The sequence below is a fragment of the Corvus hawaiiensis genome, chromosome 18 (assembly GCF_020740725.1).
Source record: "Corvus hawaiiensis isolate bCorHaw1 chromosome 18, bCorHaw1.pri.cur, whole genome shotgun sequence".
Taxonomy (NCBI): domain Eukaryota; kingdom Metazoa; phylum Chordata; class Aves; order Passeriformes; family Corvidae; genus Corvus; species Corvus hawaiiensis.
The window spans coordinates 2,080,690-2,093,737 of NC_063230.1; the positions used below are offsets into that span (position 1 = coordinate 2,080,690).

General features: G+C 47.5%; 1 protein-coding gene and 1 long non-coding RNA gene across 10 annotated transcripts in view; one reads left to right on the forward strand and one right to left on the reverse strand.

Annotated features, from left to right (window-relative positions):
* Positions 1–698: 698 nt before the first annotated feature.
* LOC125335536 lies at positions 699–4,568 on the reverse strand. Its single transcript, XR_007207475.1, has 2 exons — positions 3,002–4,568; positions 699–2,327 (listed from the first exon to the last, which is right to left on the reverse strand). It is a non-coding gene; the product is annotated as an uncharacterized LOC125335536 (long non-coding RNA).
* Positions 4,569–4,653: 85 nt separating this feature from the next.
* The window catches only part of MTMR3 (myotubularin related protein 3), a 74,669-nt gene continuing 66,274 nt past the window's right edge, over positions 4,654–13,048 (forward strand). For 5 of the 9 annotated variants that reach the window (XM_048322514.1, XM_048322518.1, XM_048322519.1 and 2 more), the window contains exon 1: positions 4,655–4,769. In XM_048322514.1, the coding sequence (XP_048178471.1) occupies positions 4,755–4,769 (15 nt within the window). In that variant the 5' untranslated portion in view covers positions 4,655–4,754. Of the gene's footprint in view, positions 4,770–5,394; positions 5,439–13,048 lie in introns of all 9 variants that reach the window. The other 4 variants (XM_048322515.1, XM_048322517.1, XM_048322513.1 and 1 more) reach the window with 3 other exon arrangements.

The following is a 13,048-nucleotide window of genomic DNA, read 5'->3' on the forward strand; positions in this document are numbered from 1 at the left end:
ACCCATGTGTTCTGTGGTCTGACTATTCTTACTTAACCAGGACTTGGTGTGCTGACTGTTTTTTTAAAGACATATCTAACCCTGCCATCAGTTTTTCATCATAACAGAAACAGCCTGCAAAGGCTGAGATGGCTGTTGGGGCCACAGGAGGGAAGTGTATTAAAGGTCACTGTGTGGTACCAGGGGCAGCAAAGGACCTGGCACACCTTTGGTTTTGCTGTTTCTCTCTGTTCCAGGTGGGGATGGCTCCAGGACTGCAGCTCATGTACAGGATGGGCACGAAAGCCAGCCTCTGGAAAGGTGACCTGAGGGACCAGGGTGGGATGACCCAGGACAGGATGCTCTCACCTCACCACCACCATGTGCAGATTTTAACACAGCCAATAACTCAAGGGACATTTGTGCTGCAACTGCAGCCCAAGGAATATCTTCCCACACCAGGCACCTCTTCTCTTTCCATAAGAAGCCAATTGGTAACTCAGTGGCTGTGCCTCAGATGGTAAGAGAGGTTTGGAAAGGACTCGTTGGGCTTATAGGGTCAGCTGTTGGTGGCAACAGCATCAGGGGATGGCAGCTCTGGGAAGGATGACCCAGAGCCTCGGGACTTGAGCTGCTGGAAGCTCTGGTGTTCTCATGTTTCAGCCCAGACTTCTCATGGCCATCGGATACTTGTTTTCTTGTACATCACCCTTGCTCTTAAGGGAGATGTGTTTACTGCTGTGTTTACTCCCTAAGTTTCACAAAGAACAACTGTATCTTTTCTCAGCATTCAGGTTTTCTGGCTAAACAAATTATTTCAAGATTCTCGTACAAGAAAAAAATCAGGATTAGCCTATAATTACTTTCCAGTCACATTTTAAGTTTGTGTCCCCTGATTAAAAGTGACCAGAGCTGCATGCATAATCCCAGAGAAGGTGCAGCAGAGCCTTCTATAATGGCATTAACATTCCCCCATCTCCTGGAAATACCTCCAGGGATATGTGATTTTTTTCAGATCTGCTTCAGATTGGGAGTCTGTCGTCATCTCGAGATCAACAAATACACCCAGATTTTTCCCTTCTTCTGTCATTTCCAACTGATGAGCTCCCAGCTTGCAGCAGAGATTCTTGTTAGCAATTCCCAAGGGCATGACCTTGTACTTTCCACTATTAAATTTCATCCCATTTCCAGTGTGCCAGCACTCCATGTTATCCAGCTCTTCCAGCAATACAGCTATTCCTGCTGCACGGCCGGTGCCTCCCAGCTTTGTGCCATCAGCAAATGCCATCAGCTCACTCCTACCTTTTGTTCTGTCTGAAAAATATTGTGCAAGAGCAAAAGCACACACGGGCCAGGCTGTGGTCCTGGGATCCGGGGAGGTGAGGCTGGTTAGAGGGAACATGGGAATCCAGGCACTTTCTGCCCACTCTTCCCTTCGTAATCTCACAAATTCCCTTTGTGCATCCACAGCTGGTGTGTGTTTGAGGTGACTTTCCTACCCTTTTCACCTAGCTATCTTTTTTTATGGACCTGCTTTCCATTAATTTATTGAATAAATTAATAAATCTATTCTATATCCATGTCTAGGAAACAATTATCAGGAGTTTAATCTTCGTTAAAAGCAATCAATCTTTAGTAAAGACACAATGCATTTTTACTTTACATTTTTAAACTTACTTGTCTGTCTCCATGACACCCCAGCTTTTTCCTTTTTATTTTATATTTTAAGCTTTTAATGCTCTTGAGGTCACACTAACAGGTGTCTAAATGACTGGATTGCTTTACTTCCTCCTGCTTAAAACCAACCAGTGCTTCAGGAGTTCCTCCATAATTCATTACCACCCTCCACCTCCCAGATTAAAACCCCTGTACTGGATGAGTGAGGAGACGCTCCAGGTCCTTCAGGACTCTGGGTTTGGGAACCTTGTTCCCTGAGCTGTGTGTCAGGTTCTCACAAGCCTTGATCTCCCTTTGGGTCCAGTAATTTCCATTTCCATAAAATAATTCTCATCCTTTGCCCTGATCATCATGGAAAATAGAAGCAAAAGTCATTTAACATGGGGCCATGTATTAAAAAATAGATGGGAACACAAGATATGGAGGGGTTTGGGACACAAGATACGGAACGTCTCCATGCACTGTGTGTGACCAGATTGGTAAAGATAAAATATATAAATATAACAAGCAGCTGGAAGTGCCAGCTTTTCCTGCCACAGGGATGGCACTGCAGGATTTTCCCCTCTTTAAGGACCAGAAGGAGCACCCAGCAGGTTCTGTTGTACAGGAGCCCCAGGTCTCCAGGATCCAGCTTCCCAAAGTAGGTCACATTTGATCTCCCTCCAGGCGCACTGCAAAAGGCAACATTTAACAGGGACTTCTCAAAATTCATATTTTGTTTGCTGATGCTGCCAACAGACATCCTTTTCAGCTACAGCTCTACTGGCTCTACATATTTTCATTGCTTTCCGGTGTAAACAGGCCAGCAATCCTGGTTTTTCCCTTCAGTTACCTGTACTTCTTCCAAAGTTCCTCTGAAAGTACATATTGACATTCACATCACATTTGCATTCAGATGATGGCTTGTTGCTGGAAAAAATCCTTTTAGAGGGGCTGATTGACTTCCTTTCAAATGTTTGCTGACCCTGACCAAGGGAGCCAAACCAGAACACAACTCACTGCGTGGCTCATATCTGAGTGTGAAGACACAGGATCCTGTATTTTGCATTGTTCCCTCTGAACATTTATCCTCCTTCCAGCTTAGACATGACCTAATGACAGACTGAAGTCCATCTGTTACAATGACTAGCCTTGGACTCAGAGGGAGAGTCCTGTGGATAATTTAGGAGTGCATTTTATAGCTACTTGCAAGCATTTCATTTCAGATCAAGGCGAACATGAGGAGCAGGTGGAAATCTCCTGCAAAAGTACAACCTGACCTACATACGGTATTGTAAATTAAAGATTTGTATAAAAATAAAACATTAATGATCCATCACAGTTGCAACAAAACCCAGATATAAACCTTGCTGCTGGAAAGGAGCTCCATTGCACAAGGCTTAGCTAGAGCTTCATTTTGGAACCAGCAACATTCCTGCCACCTCCAACACTGCTGCCACTCTCCAGCTTTCCTGTGTTTTCTGTAGCTTAACGCTCACAGGCCTTTTACTTCATCACCGGTCTCTCAGTTTCCACGTGTTTTTTGGCAGTCCTGCCTCGTGCTGGCTCCCAGCTCCCCATTACCTCATGCTTTAGGAGCTGCGGGCTGTGCAGGGTGGCTTGGACAGAGTGTGTCCTGGTGGTGTAGGGCCACACATGTTCCTACAGCTGAGCTGAATGTCACCAAAGCAATGCAGGAAACATTGGCCAGAAGACCTTGTGCATCAGAATGGCTTCTGTAGATCACAGAACGTTCTGAGTTCAATGGGATCATCAAGTCCAACCCACAGGTGAATGGCCTGTATAGGGATGGAAGTCACAGCCTTGGAGTTATCAGCACCATGCTCTGACCAACTGAGCTAATCTCAGGTTATAGTTGAACAGTGTGTTTCTCCAGGGGTTTTTGAGGATCCTAAGGAGGATGGATGGCAGTGGATTCTGTGAGGTGTGGGTACACACACCTCAGCCCCCCTCAGCACACCTGACTCACAGATTGGCTGAGGTGGCTGCCAAACCTCTGCTGAGAGGCTGCCTGTTCCACAACCTTGCTCAGCCAGTGCTGGGCTTATGGACTCCACAGGGGGATAACAGGGAAGGGGTGAGGTGGCTTCACAGAATCACAGAACCACAGAATAGCTGGGGTTGGGAGGCACCTCTGAAGATCACCCAGTCCAACCCGCTGGAGATGGTTACCTTGAGCAGGTGACACAGGAACACGTCCAGGGTTTGGATTATTCCAGATAGGGAGTCTCCATGCCCTCCCTGGGCAGCTGGTCCAGTGCTCCGCTCAATGGATAGCTCTTCCTCATGTTGAGGTAGAACTTCTTGTGCTTTAATTTATGGCCATTGCTACTCGTTCTGCCTCTGGGCACCACTGAAAAGAGTCTGGTACTGCCCTCTGACACCGCTTGGAGATATTTGCACGAATTGATGAGATCTCCTCTCAGTCTTCCCTTCTCCAGACTAGCCAGGCCCGGCTCCCGCAGTGTCTCCTCCTAAGCGAGATGTTCAGTCCCTTATTCACCCCTGTGGCCCTGCCTTTCATCCTCTGAGGGGCCGAGGGATGGCAGCCGCCTCCTGAGGGCACGGCGAGCGCTGAGGCAAGCAGGGCCGCGACGTTACAGACCAGAAAAAAACTTTTCACTGTCCGGGCGGTCAGGCCTTGGAAGGGGCTGCCCAGGGAAGTGGTGGAGTCGCCCTCCCTCGGGGTGCTCAAGAGGCGTCTGCATCTGCCGCTGGCTGATGTGGTGTGGTGGTTCAGGGGTTACGGTGGTGCTGCTGGGCTGACGGCTGGTAGAGATGATCTTAAACCAGTAGGTGATCTTAAACCAGTAGGTGATCTTCCAGCCTTGATGACGCCGTGATTCCACGATTCCGTCATTCCCTGATTCCAGGATTCCACGGTCCCCCCAGCGCGGGCCGGGGGCCGCCCCCCCCATGCCCTCAGGGCGGAGGGTGGGAGCGGCGCGCGCCTGGCCCCGCCCCGCGGGGGGAGGAGGGAGGAGGCCTGGCGGCCGCCATGTTGTTGTGTCCGTGAGGCGGCGGCGGCGGCCCCGAGCCCGTAGCGACCCCGGCCCCGGCAGGACGCCGCGCCCCGGCACGGGCGGGGGCTCCGCGCCATGCCCTGCCCAGCGGTAAGGACCCGCCAGGGTGCCCCTTGTCCCGCGGCGGGGAGGGCCGGCCCGCCGCGCCGGGGCCTGGCGGAGCGCGGCCGCGCTGTCACTGAGGGCCGCACACGCCCCCTCGGCTGCGGGTGAGGGGTGGCGGCGGCGGGGCCGGCACGGCGCCCTCGGCCCCGCTCCGCTCGGCACGGCCGGCAGGAGGAGGAGAAGGCGGCCCGGCTCCGCGGCCGCGGTGCGGCGGCCTCCTGTCCCCGGGCGGGCGGCGATGCCGGGCGGCCCCGGGCCGGGCCCGGCGCTGCGGGGTTCGGGCGGCCGGGGCAGGGTGGGCTCCCCGGTGCAGGGGGGCTCCTGGTGCCCGTGTTCTGTGAGCCTCGCCCGGTGCTGCCGCCCCCCTGCCCGGCCCGCGGGGGTGGCCGGTCCCCGCCGAGCCCGGCCGAGGATCGTCTCATGCCGTTGGCAGCCGCCGGCCCTTGCTCGGCTGCTCCGGCCGCTGGGGCCGTGGTGTCAGCAGTGTTCGGCTGTCCTTGTGCGTGCGGCCGAAATTCCCGTTCCTTTTATAAGTGGGACTTGTTCAGGCTTTTTATTTACGTGGTTTTGGGACTTTAATTGCGCCTTTTCCCCGTGTTCCTTTTAACAGTCCTGTTCTTTCGCTGGGATCTGAGCAGATGTTGCCCTTCCTTGGTAAGTGCTTTGCCCCCCAACATGGAGTTTAAGTTCGTGCATTGAAATTGTTCCTACTCTTATTCTTTTAGAGAATGTTTTTTGTTCAGCAGATGAGACCTGGTCTTTCTTCACAACTCTGTACAGGAAACTGATTTCTTTCCTTTCTGTGCACACTTCCCTCACTGTGGGAAGGTTGGGTGTGAGCTCGGAACTCTTGCAGACTTCAGGTCTCATAGGCACTCTTCTGTGTGCCTCACCTGTTTGTTTTCTTGTGTGATGTAGCCATATGCAATAAGGCTTTCTTTTAGAAGAAAAGAACTTGGCTAGTGAATCACGTCAGGTAGTGCTGAGTGGAAGTGCAGCTTAGCTTTCTGGTGAATATAATAAAGGCATATGTATGTTACAAAGGCGAGTCCACTGGGAAGGGATGGCAGCGTGACGGAAGGAGCTGTGACAGGTTTGTTGTAGTGCCTGTCATGTTCTGAGCTTCAGATAAAGCACTGAGATGCCTTTTGTCTGTTACTAAAGCATGTGGTATTTGGAAATGAACTTTTCTTGGTGGAGGTGAGGGAGGTTTTATGAAGGAGTGCTTGTAAACTGGAGGGGAGGAGGCTGACATCTGATACCTGCTTTGCTTCAGCTGTTACTGATTACAGTGGGCTTGCGAGATAGAAGTGGTGCTTTCTTTCCTAGCACAGGAAATACTGGGCTGTAAGTGTTGAAACTTCGTGCAGATAAGTGAAGGAGGGGCATGGGGTTCTAAAATGCTTCAGTGACAAGTGGTTCTGTGCCTGCTTTGGAGCTTGGGGAAGGGCAAAGGTGCACCAACAGTGATGTTTTTCTGAGTGTGTGCACTGAAAGGTGCTCTTGTCCCACTTCAGGTTATAGGAATGATAAATTGAGAGCCAAGCTGAGTTCTCTCACTGGCAGTGCTATAGGTGCCTATCTGGGGTACTGTTGCTATCTATTGCATGAACAGTCTGCATTAGCAATTATTAAAATATCAATGTTAACCTGCTCAAGGAACAAGCCATGGAACCCACAAATGATACCACAAAGGTGGAATAGGTCAGGTTGATAAGCTCTCATTTTATTTATTTATTTTCCATAAAAACGACCATCTGCAGCTGGAAGAGACAGAAATGGAGCCTGCCCAGGCTTCTGAAATAGAGGATACAATATTTTATCTCAGATCTCATTCCACCTACGTGCAAGCCAGGATGATGGAGAGAAGTATGTTGTCAGCTTTCAGGAGTAGGAGGAACGTGGCTGTGCAGTGCTTTGCTGGCAATTAACCTGGAAAAAAGGAGTAACTTAAGGAGAAGGGGATCGTTCGGCTGCTGGAGTAACGGGCAGGAGCCTGGCAAGTCTGATGGGGCAGGGAAGAGGAATTGTCTCCGTGGAGGAACTGGGTTGGCGCCCAGCATGGAGCTTGAGATCTTTTCACCTGCCCAGTTCAAAGGGCTGTAAAGGCTGTTTCTACTGGGAAGTGTAACTGGATACAACGGGATACGACTCTTCCATTTGGTATGAGTGGGGTCTTCAGAGCACATGACTCCAAACAGCCTAATTAGTGCTTATCACATCCTGCGAACCAGAGTGAAACATTCAGATACTTAAACATGCACTTGTTTCATAGTAGCTTTCACTGGCTGAATCAAAGTAATGTCATGTTTCTCTCAAAATAACCTCTTAGGAACTGAATTGTCCCAGACAAAAACGTGCAACTGTTCTGCATTTGTCTCGAGCTTGAGTAGCTGGTGGTGTGAGATCTGCCTGTGAGATCCCGTGTGGGTTTTAAACTCTGAGAAATGAGCTTCATGACTTGTAACTTCAGCCCTCTTCTAGGTGTTGGTGCTGTAACTTCCCAGTGCTGTCGGGAAAGCTTTAGGGATGTGCCTAGAACTCAGTTTGTGCTGCAATTCTTGTGAATTAACTGGATTGCTAAAAGACAACTATTTCTTTCTTCACGGCGCTTCAAAATTTCAGGATGACTGACTGGTTTGCATGAACGACCTCAAAATGAAGTTAGTGGCAAAGTGAAGACCTCAAAGTGAAGTCAGTGGCAATTCAGGAATTTGGAATACTGACATTTTACTGGGACTATTTACTATGCCCAGCAAAGAGCTGGAGCCCTCAGCCCCTGCTGCTTTCCAGCTTCTATCTTTGGATGCATTAGCCCCGAATGGTGCAGGATTGCTGTGTGCATTGACTTGCATACGTGTCAGCTGCTTGTGGCATAGGCAGAGGTCACAAACCACAGCCTCCTTTGGTGTCAACTGGCCTTATTTGGAGGGCAGCTTTAGCAAAACAGCCCAAACTTTGTCCCTTTGCTTTGGGCAGTTGAGAAGCACTGAGAGAATGGACTTGATACCACAGAAATCTGAGGGTAAACTGGAGTGTGAGCAGCCCTGACCTGTTCTTCCCCTTACCTGCTTAATAATTTCTGGTACTGGTGTCAAGGAGGTGACCCCCAGCTGGCTGTGGGTTTTCCAGGAGTAATGTGTCATCCCTTAAGGAAGGCCTCGAGTCCATCGCTGCTGCTCAGAGCTACAGGGAGGAACCAGCCTGCCGTAGCAGGGAAGAAATGCAGCATGATCTTGTTGCAAGCAGTGGTATCTCCGACGTTTAGTCTGTTACAAGGTGTCAGGTTGTGCTGCTCTGAGCCGAGGTGCTCTGTTCTTTCAGGAAGTACCAGTGTGCACCTGGAAGTGAGGCTTGGGCCTGCAGAGCCATGCAAAGTGAGCTGGGGAGGGAGGGCAAACAGGCAGCTTTCTGGAGTGTTGGTTGAAATGGGAAAGCTGTTTCTGGAGTCACGGATGTCCAGCAAAAAGCACTGTTTGTAAAGGCTTCACTTAAAACACAGTTGCTGATTCCTGGCTTTGGTTTTCTTCTGAAACTCCTTGGATTTGGAATCTTCATGTGAAGTCTAGAAAGCAGCAGTTGTTTTGACACCTGAATGTGGCTGCAGGTTAAGCTGGTAACTGGATGTGTGCTGTGTAGGGCTTGCTGGGGACAACTGGATGCTTCAGAGGCCTTGTTCCTCTTCATGGGTATTAATGCTGAAAATAGTTACAACAAGGTAACTGTGGTAAGATCCGTCAGGAAGTTTTTTTGGAATTTGTGTGTGTATATGCATGAGTGAGGCAACTAATGACATTGTAATAGCTATCATGGTGGTGGTGGAACTTTTCCAAAGTCTGATAAGGAGGGGGGAAAAACCCAAACTCTGCAAAAGACTTCCTAAATAGGGTGTTCTTGGCCTTCCTTTGGGGAGCTGGATTTCAGAAGACTTGAAGCTGGATGTTCCTTGTTCAGTGATACTGTAACTAAACTTATCCAAGCTGCTGTACTGAATTATTGCCACTTCTGAAAAATGAATACCTTGAGCAAGACTCCAGTGGAAGTTGATTTTGGAGTAGTAAATCTGTTATTTTTCCTCTTGATTAGGAATGCAGTGAAGAGCTGTAAAGCAGCATTGGTGGGCTGGCTTGGGGGCAGGCAGTTGTACACAGCCACTCATGCCAGTAATGAAATATGTCTTCAGTAACACAAGCAGATAGATCCTAAGTAGTATTAACCCCCTTTTTAAAGAGAAATTGACCCAAAATACTGAATGGTAAATATTTCAAAATACAACTTTGCAGTTTGGCGTTAGTTGAAAGAGGGCACAACATCAAAGAAACCGAGGCTTGGAGAAGCCCTGGGAGGTGACAAGCAAAGCAAGTTGTCCTTTGCCTTGCTCAGCACATCTCACTGTTGTTTGCAGCGTTCATTGTGATGGGCTGACAAACCACGATGGAAATGAGGTTGGGGTTGCTGTAGAGAGCTTCATCCGAGGTGCTGATGGAGCTGATGCTGTCGCTGACTTCTGTGGCATTGCTTGTTCACCAAAATACTCTGCAGCATGCAAACAGCATAGTGGGGGTCAACTTCAGGGTTTGAGTTATTCTCTGTCTGGTGAAGCATTAGAACTAGTGCTGGATGAGCTTACCTTGGACAATTATCCTGTCACCTGTGGAATTAACTTGAAGCTGAAATGAAATCAGAAGTTTGGTGTTAGTCCCTGGCTACTTGGGAAGAGCTGGGTTTTCTGAAGGGCAGCCACAACAGACCACCCCCCAGACTGGGGTGTGTTCTTCAGAGGGAGAGCCGTAACAGGGAATGTTCAAATGTTTGGACTTCCGGGAGTGGACAGCAGGGAAGGCTGCCATGGAGCTCAGAGCTTCCCTATTTCCCGCTGAATATCCATGTGGGAAAGACTTGTATTCTGTTACTTTGATACTTAACTGTCTTCTTCCATCCTGTGTGTGTTGGTCTCAAGCTGAGTGTTCTGTGCTCCCCTCCATTCGATTTTAGTCCAGTCACTCCTGCGTCATCTGCGGAGTGACATCGTTTTGGGTTAATTTCAGAACTGAAGTTATTCTTTACTAGCAGATGTACCAGGTTTAACCTCTCAGGTCCTGCTTGGTTTAGCCCATACTGGGATAAGAATTGAAAAAGACTTTTTCCATTGTACTTTCTGCTTCCTACTTTTCAAGGAAACAAGTAACCTTACTACCTGGATGTGTTTCTCCCTTGCTGTGAGCACACCAGGCCCATGGCTAAGACTTCTACCAAAGGCTCTTGTACCCTATTTTAAGAAAGACTTTAATCAAGGAAAACCAGTGAAAATGGTGTAAATCTTTCTTTAACTGAGATTTCTGTAAACAAAGTAGCATGAAATAAATCTCTAGGGTGCCTGTGTGTATGATGAAGTCTTTTGTATATACAAGTCTAATAGTCTCTAAGTATTTTGGATTGTTCTGGTACTCTGAGGTTTAGTTTCTGGAACATATAATCAGTATGGGGGGAAGTAATGCACTTCAGGTTGAATTTGTGGAGGAAGGCTGCTGCATTGCCATAATTAAGTCTTTGTAGTTTTTCTTTCGAATACCAGAGATTTGTGCACTTGTATAGACATTATTTATAGAAACACTGGTAGAACAGTTTTGTGTTGCCCTTTTGTGGGCCTCATTTGCTTCTCCAAGTTTGGGACTGCAAGCTAGGGCTGTAATCAAAGCACTGATTCTGTGGTGTTACCTGAAAGGACAGAGAAATAAAAATAGTTTCTTTTTCCCTGTACCTTTAAAGGAAGGTTTTGACTTCTCTATCAACCAGGAAAGGGCAGACTCCTGACAAAATGAGACTTGTTTTCTCCAGTGCTGCTTTTTCTGCTTGTGGAAGTGCCTGGGGGAAGCTGCTGCCAGGCACCTGAGGGAGGAGAGGACAGAAATCCTGTCTGTGTAGGTTGACACGGAGTCTGTGAAGACAAGATGCACTTGGTTGGCTTCCTGAGTGCCCTTGGAGAGCAGAGCAAACGCAGGACTCGCTGCAGGGCATCTCCCCAGCTCACCCTGAGAGCAGCCTTTCATGTAGGGCTCATGTGCATCATAAGACTCTGAGGTCCTGTGAGTCTGACTCCTCAGTTTCTCTGAGGTTTGACTGTTCTGGGCAAGCTGGGTTCTTATTTTTTGGGGTTTCTGTACAGCTGGTGGCAGGATTTCAGAAAACAGATGGGAAATCAGATCTTCCCTTGGGTATCCTCCCTGTCATGTGTAGAGTTTAGTGCTGTCTATGTCAAGGGTAGACTACTAGAATACTGCTTTGGGTTTTTCACTTGCTAGAAGTAGTAGTTGAAAGTATTGAAGAGTTGAGTGAAACTGAAGGGTGGATTAAAGAAACTGTAACAAAAAGACTGAGGAGACAGACATTAAGAACAATTTATTTGAACTGTACTGGTAGAACTGCCTATGTGGGGTCTTAATACCTTCCACATCCTACACAAGATGCTACCTGAATAAAGTAACTTCCAGTACTTTGGAAGTGAGGCCTCAATTTTGTACAGGAGATGTCTGAATGATCCAGTCCAGCAGCTGATCTACCACTAAGCTCTGTCTTGTCACTTTTATGATATCACTATACCTATTCAAAATGAATTTTAACTCCAGAGCTGCTCATGGAAGTGGCTGCTGCTAGGTCTGGAATTGGTGGAAAGTTTCCTTGGAATTTCTAGGTTTGGAATTGGTGGAAAGCATTTCCCTGGAATATCCTATTCAGTAGTTAGGAGGGCCCCAGCAGCCTGGCTGTCCCTGTTCTCCTTGCAAGTAGGTGAGGACAGGGAGGAAGCCAGTGGCTGTGGCTGTCTGATCTCATCTCTTGGAGCCATAATTGACCTAAATGTGTACCTGGGAAAGCTTTGCTTGTTCCATTGCTATCTGCAAGTGTGTAATTGCTATCATGGAAACTTAAACCAGAGACAGATGAGCTGCTGGGCAGTTTGTGTTGTTTGCTGCATCCTTGTTGGGCTGTTTGCTTGGAGACATTTTCAGTCCTGGTGCTGGATGTGCTGCAGCTGGAATCTGTCCTCAGTTTTTTCTGCATCCAGCCTTTGGTGTCTTCCATAACTAAAATTACTGTTGTCAAAGCTGACTTTTACTGTTCTGTGGGTCTCTAAGTTCAGGCTTTTCCAACACTTGTCTGTCTCCTGACAAAGAACAGATGTGCCGAAATTAGAGGCAGTGAGAAGAAAACTCACCTGCCATATCACAGAGGAGCTTGGCTTGAAAATTAGTATGAGGACATTTCTCTGTCCTCTGTGCAGCCAGGTTGCTGTGGTCTGACCAGAGTAGAAACACCTTTTTTAAAGTGTTTTGACCTGACAGCTTTGATTTTTTTTTTTAAATTGTTGTATTTGAATTTTCTTTATTTCCTTTTTATTAACTTCTGAGAACAAATACTTAGTGTAGTGTAGGCATGGTTGAACTTTTGATCCAAGAAACCTGACTAAAATGTCTAAGCAGATTGCATTTCTAGATTATTTTGATTATTTTCCTTTAATAAATGGAAGCTTGAAAGCAAGTGAAGTGTACTTAATGTAAACTTGCAAATTTACTGCCTCTGCCTGCAGAACTTTTCTTTCCATCTAAACACTGTGCATGGTTTTTTAAGAGTGGATAAGCTTTTCATCAAATTAATGACTAATCCTTATCAAACAAGTGTTCATCTTTACAATTAGAGAACAGGAATGCTTAATTGTATGCTGATTGGTGAACATACTAGTCATGAGTACATTTGAGAATTCAGATTCTTAATTTTCTCTCACTGCTGGTAGCAGGAATTTGCTGTGAACAGGGCATTATATTCTGGTTGGATACCCATTATAATTAAATTATCATCTTTGTCTATGTTCAGCGAACCTTTCTTTGAGTAACTTCCAAAAGAATGCACCTTTTTGCACTTTGGGAAAATCTGAACTCTCTGAGGAAAAAGGAGGAAGATGGAACAAGGTAAATATTTTGAGGTCTGCTCGGCTTTCCTTGTAGGTTTGGCTGGTGGATTATGGTCAAGGCACAGTTGTGTTCTAATGCAGAATACAATAGCTTGCTTGTTTTCTTTTACTTTGGGCTGGAATCTCTTAATCCCTTGAGACTCAAGCATGAGTATCACATGATTTGGAGGTGTTTGGTTAGTGTACTTCACTGCTGCAGAGCATCCCTGGACGGAACAGATGAGTAAATCGGGGCTGCACAGAGAAGCCACATGGAAATTTTCAGTTTCGGAGATCCATGGCCAAGTGTTTAATATTT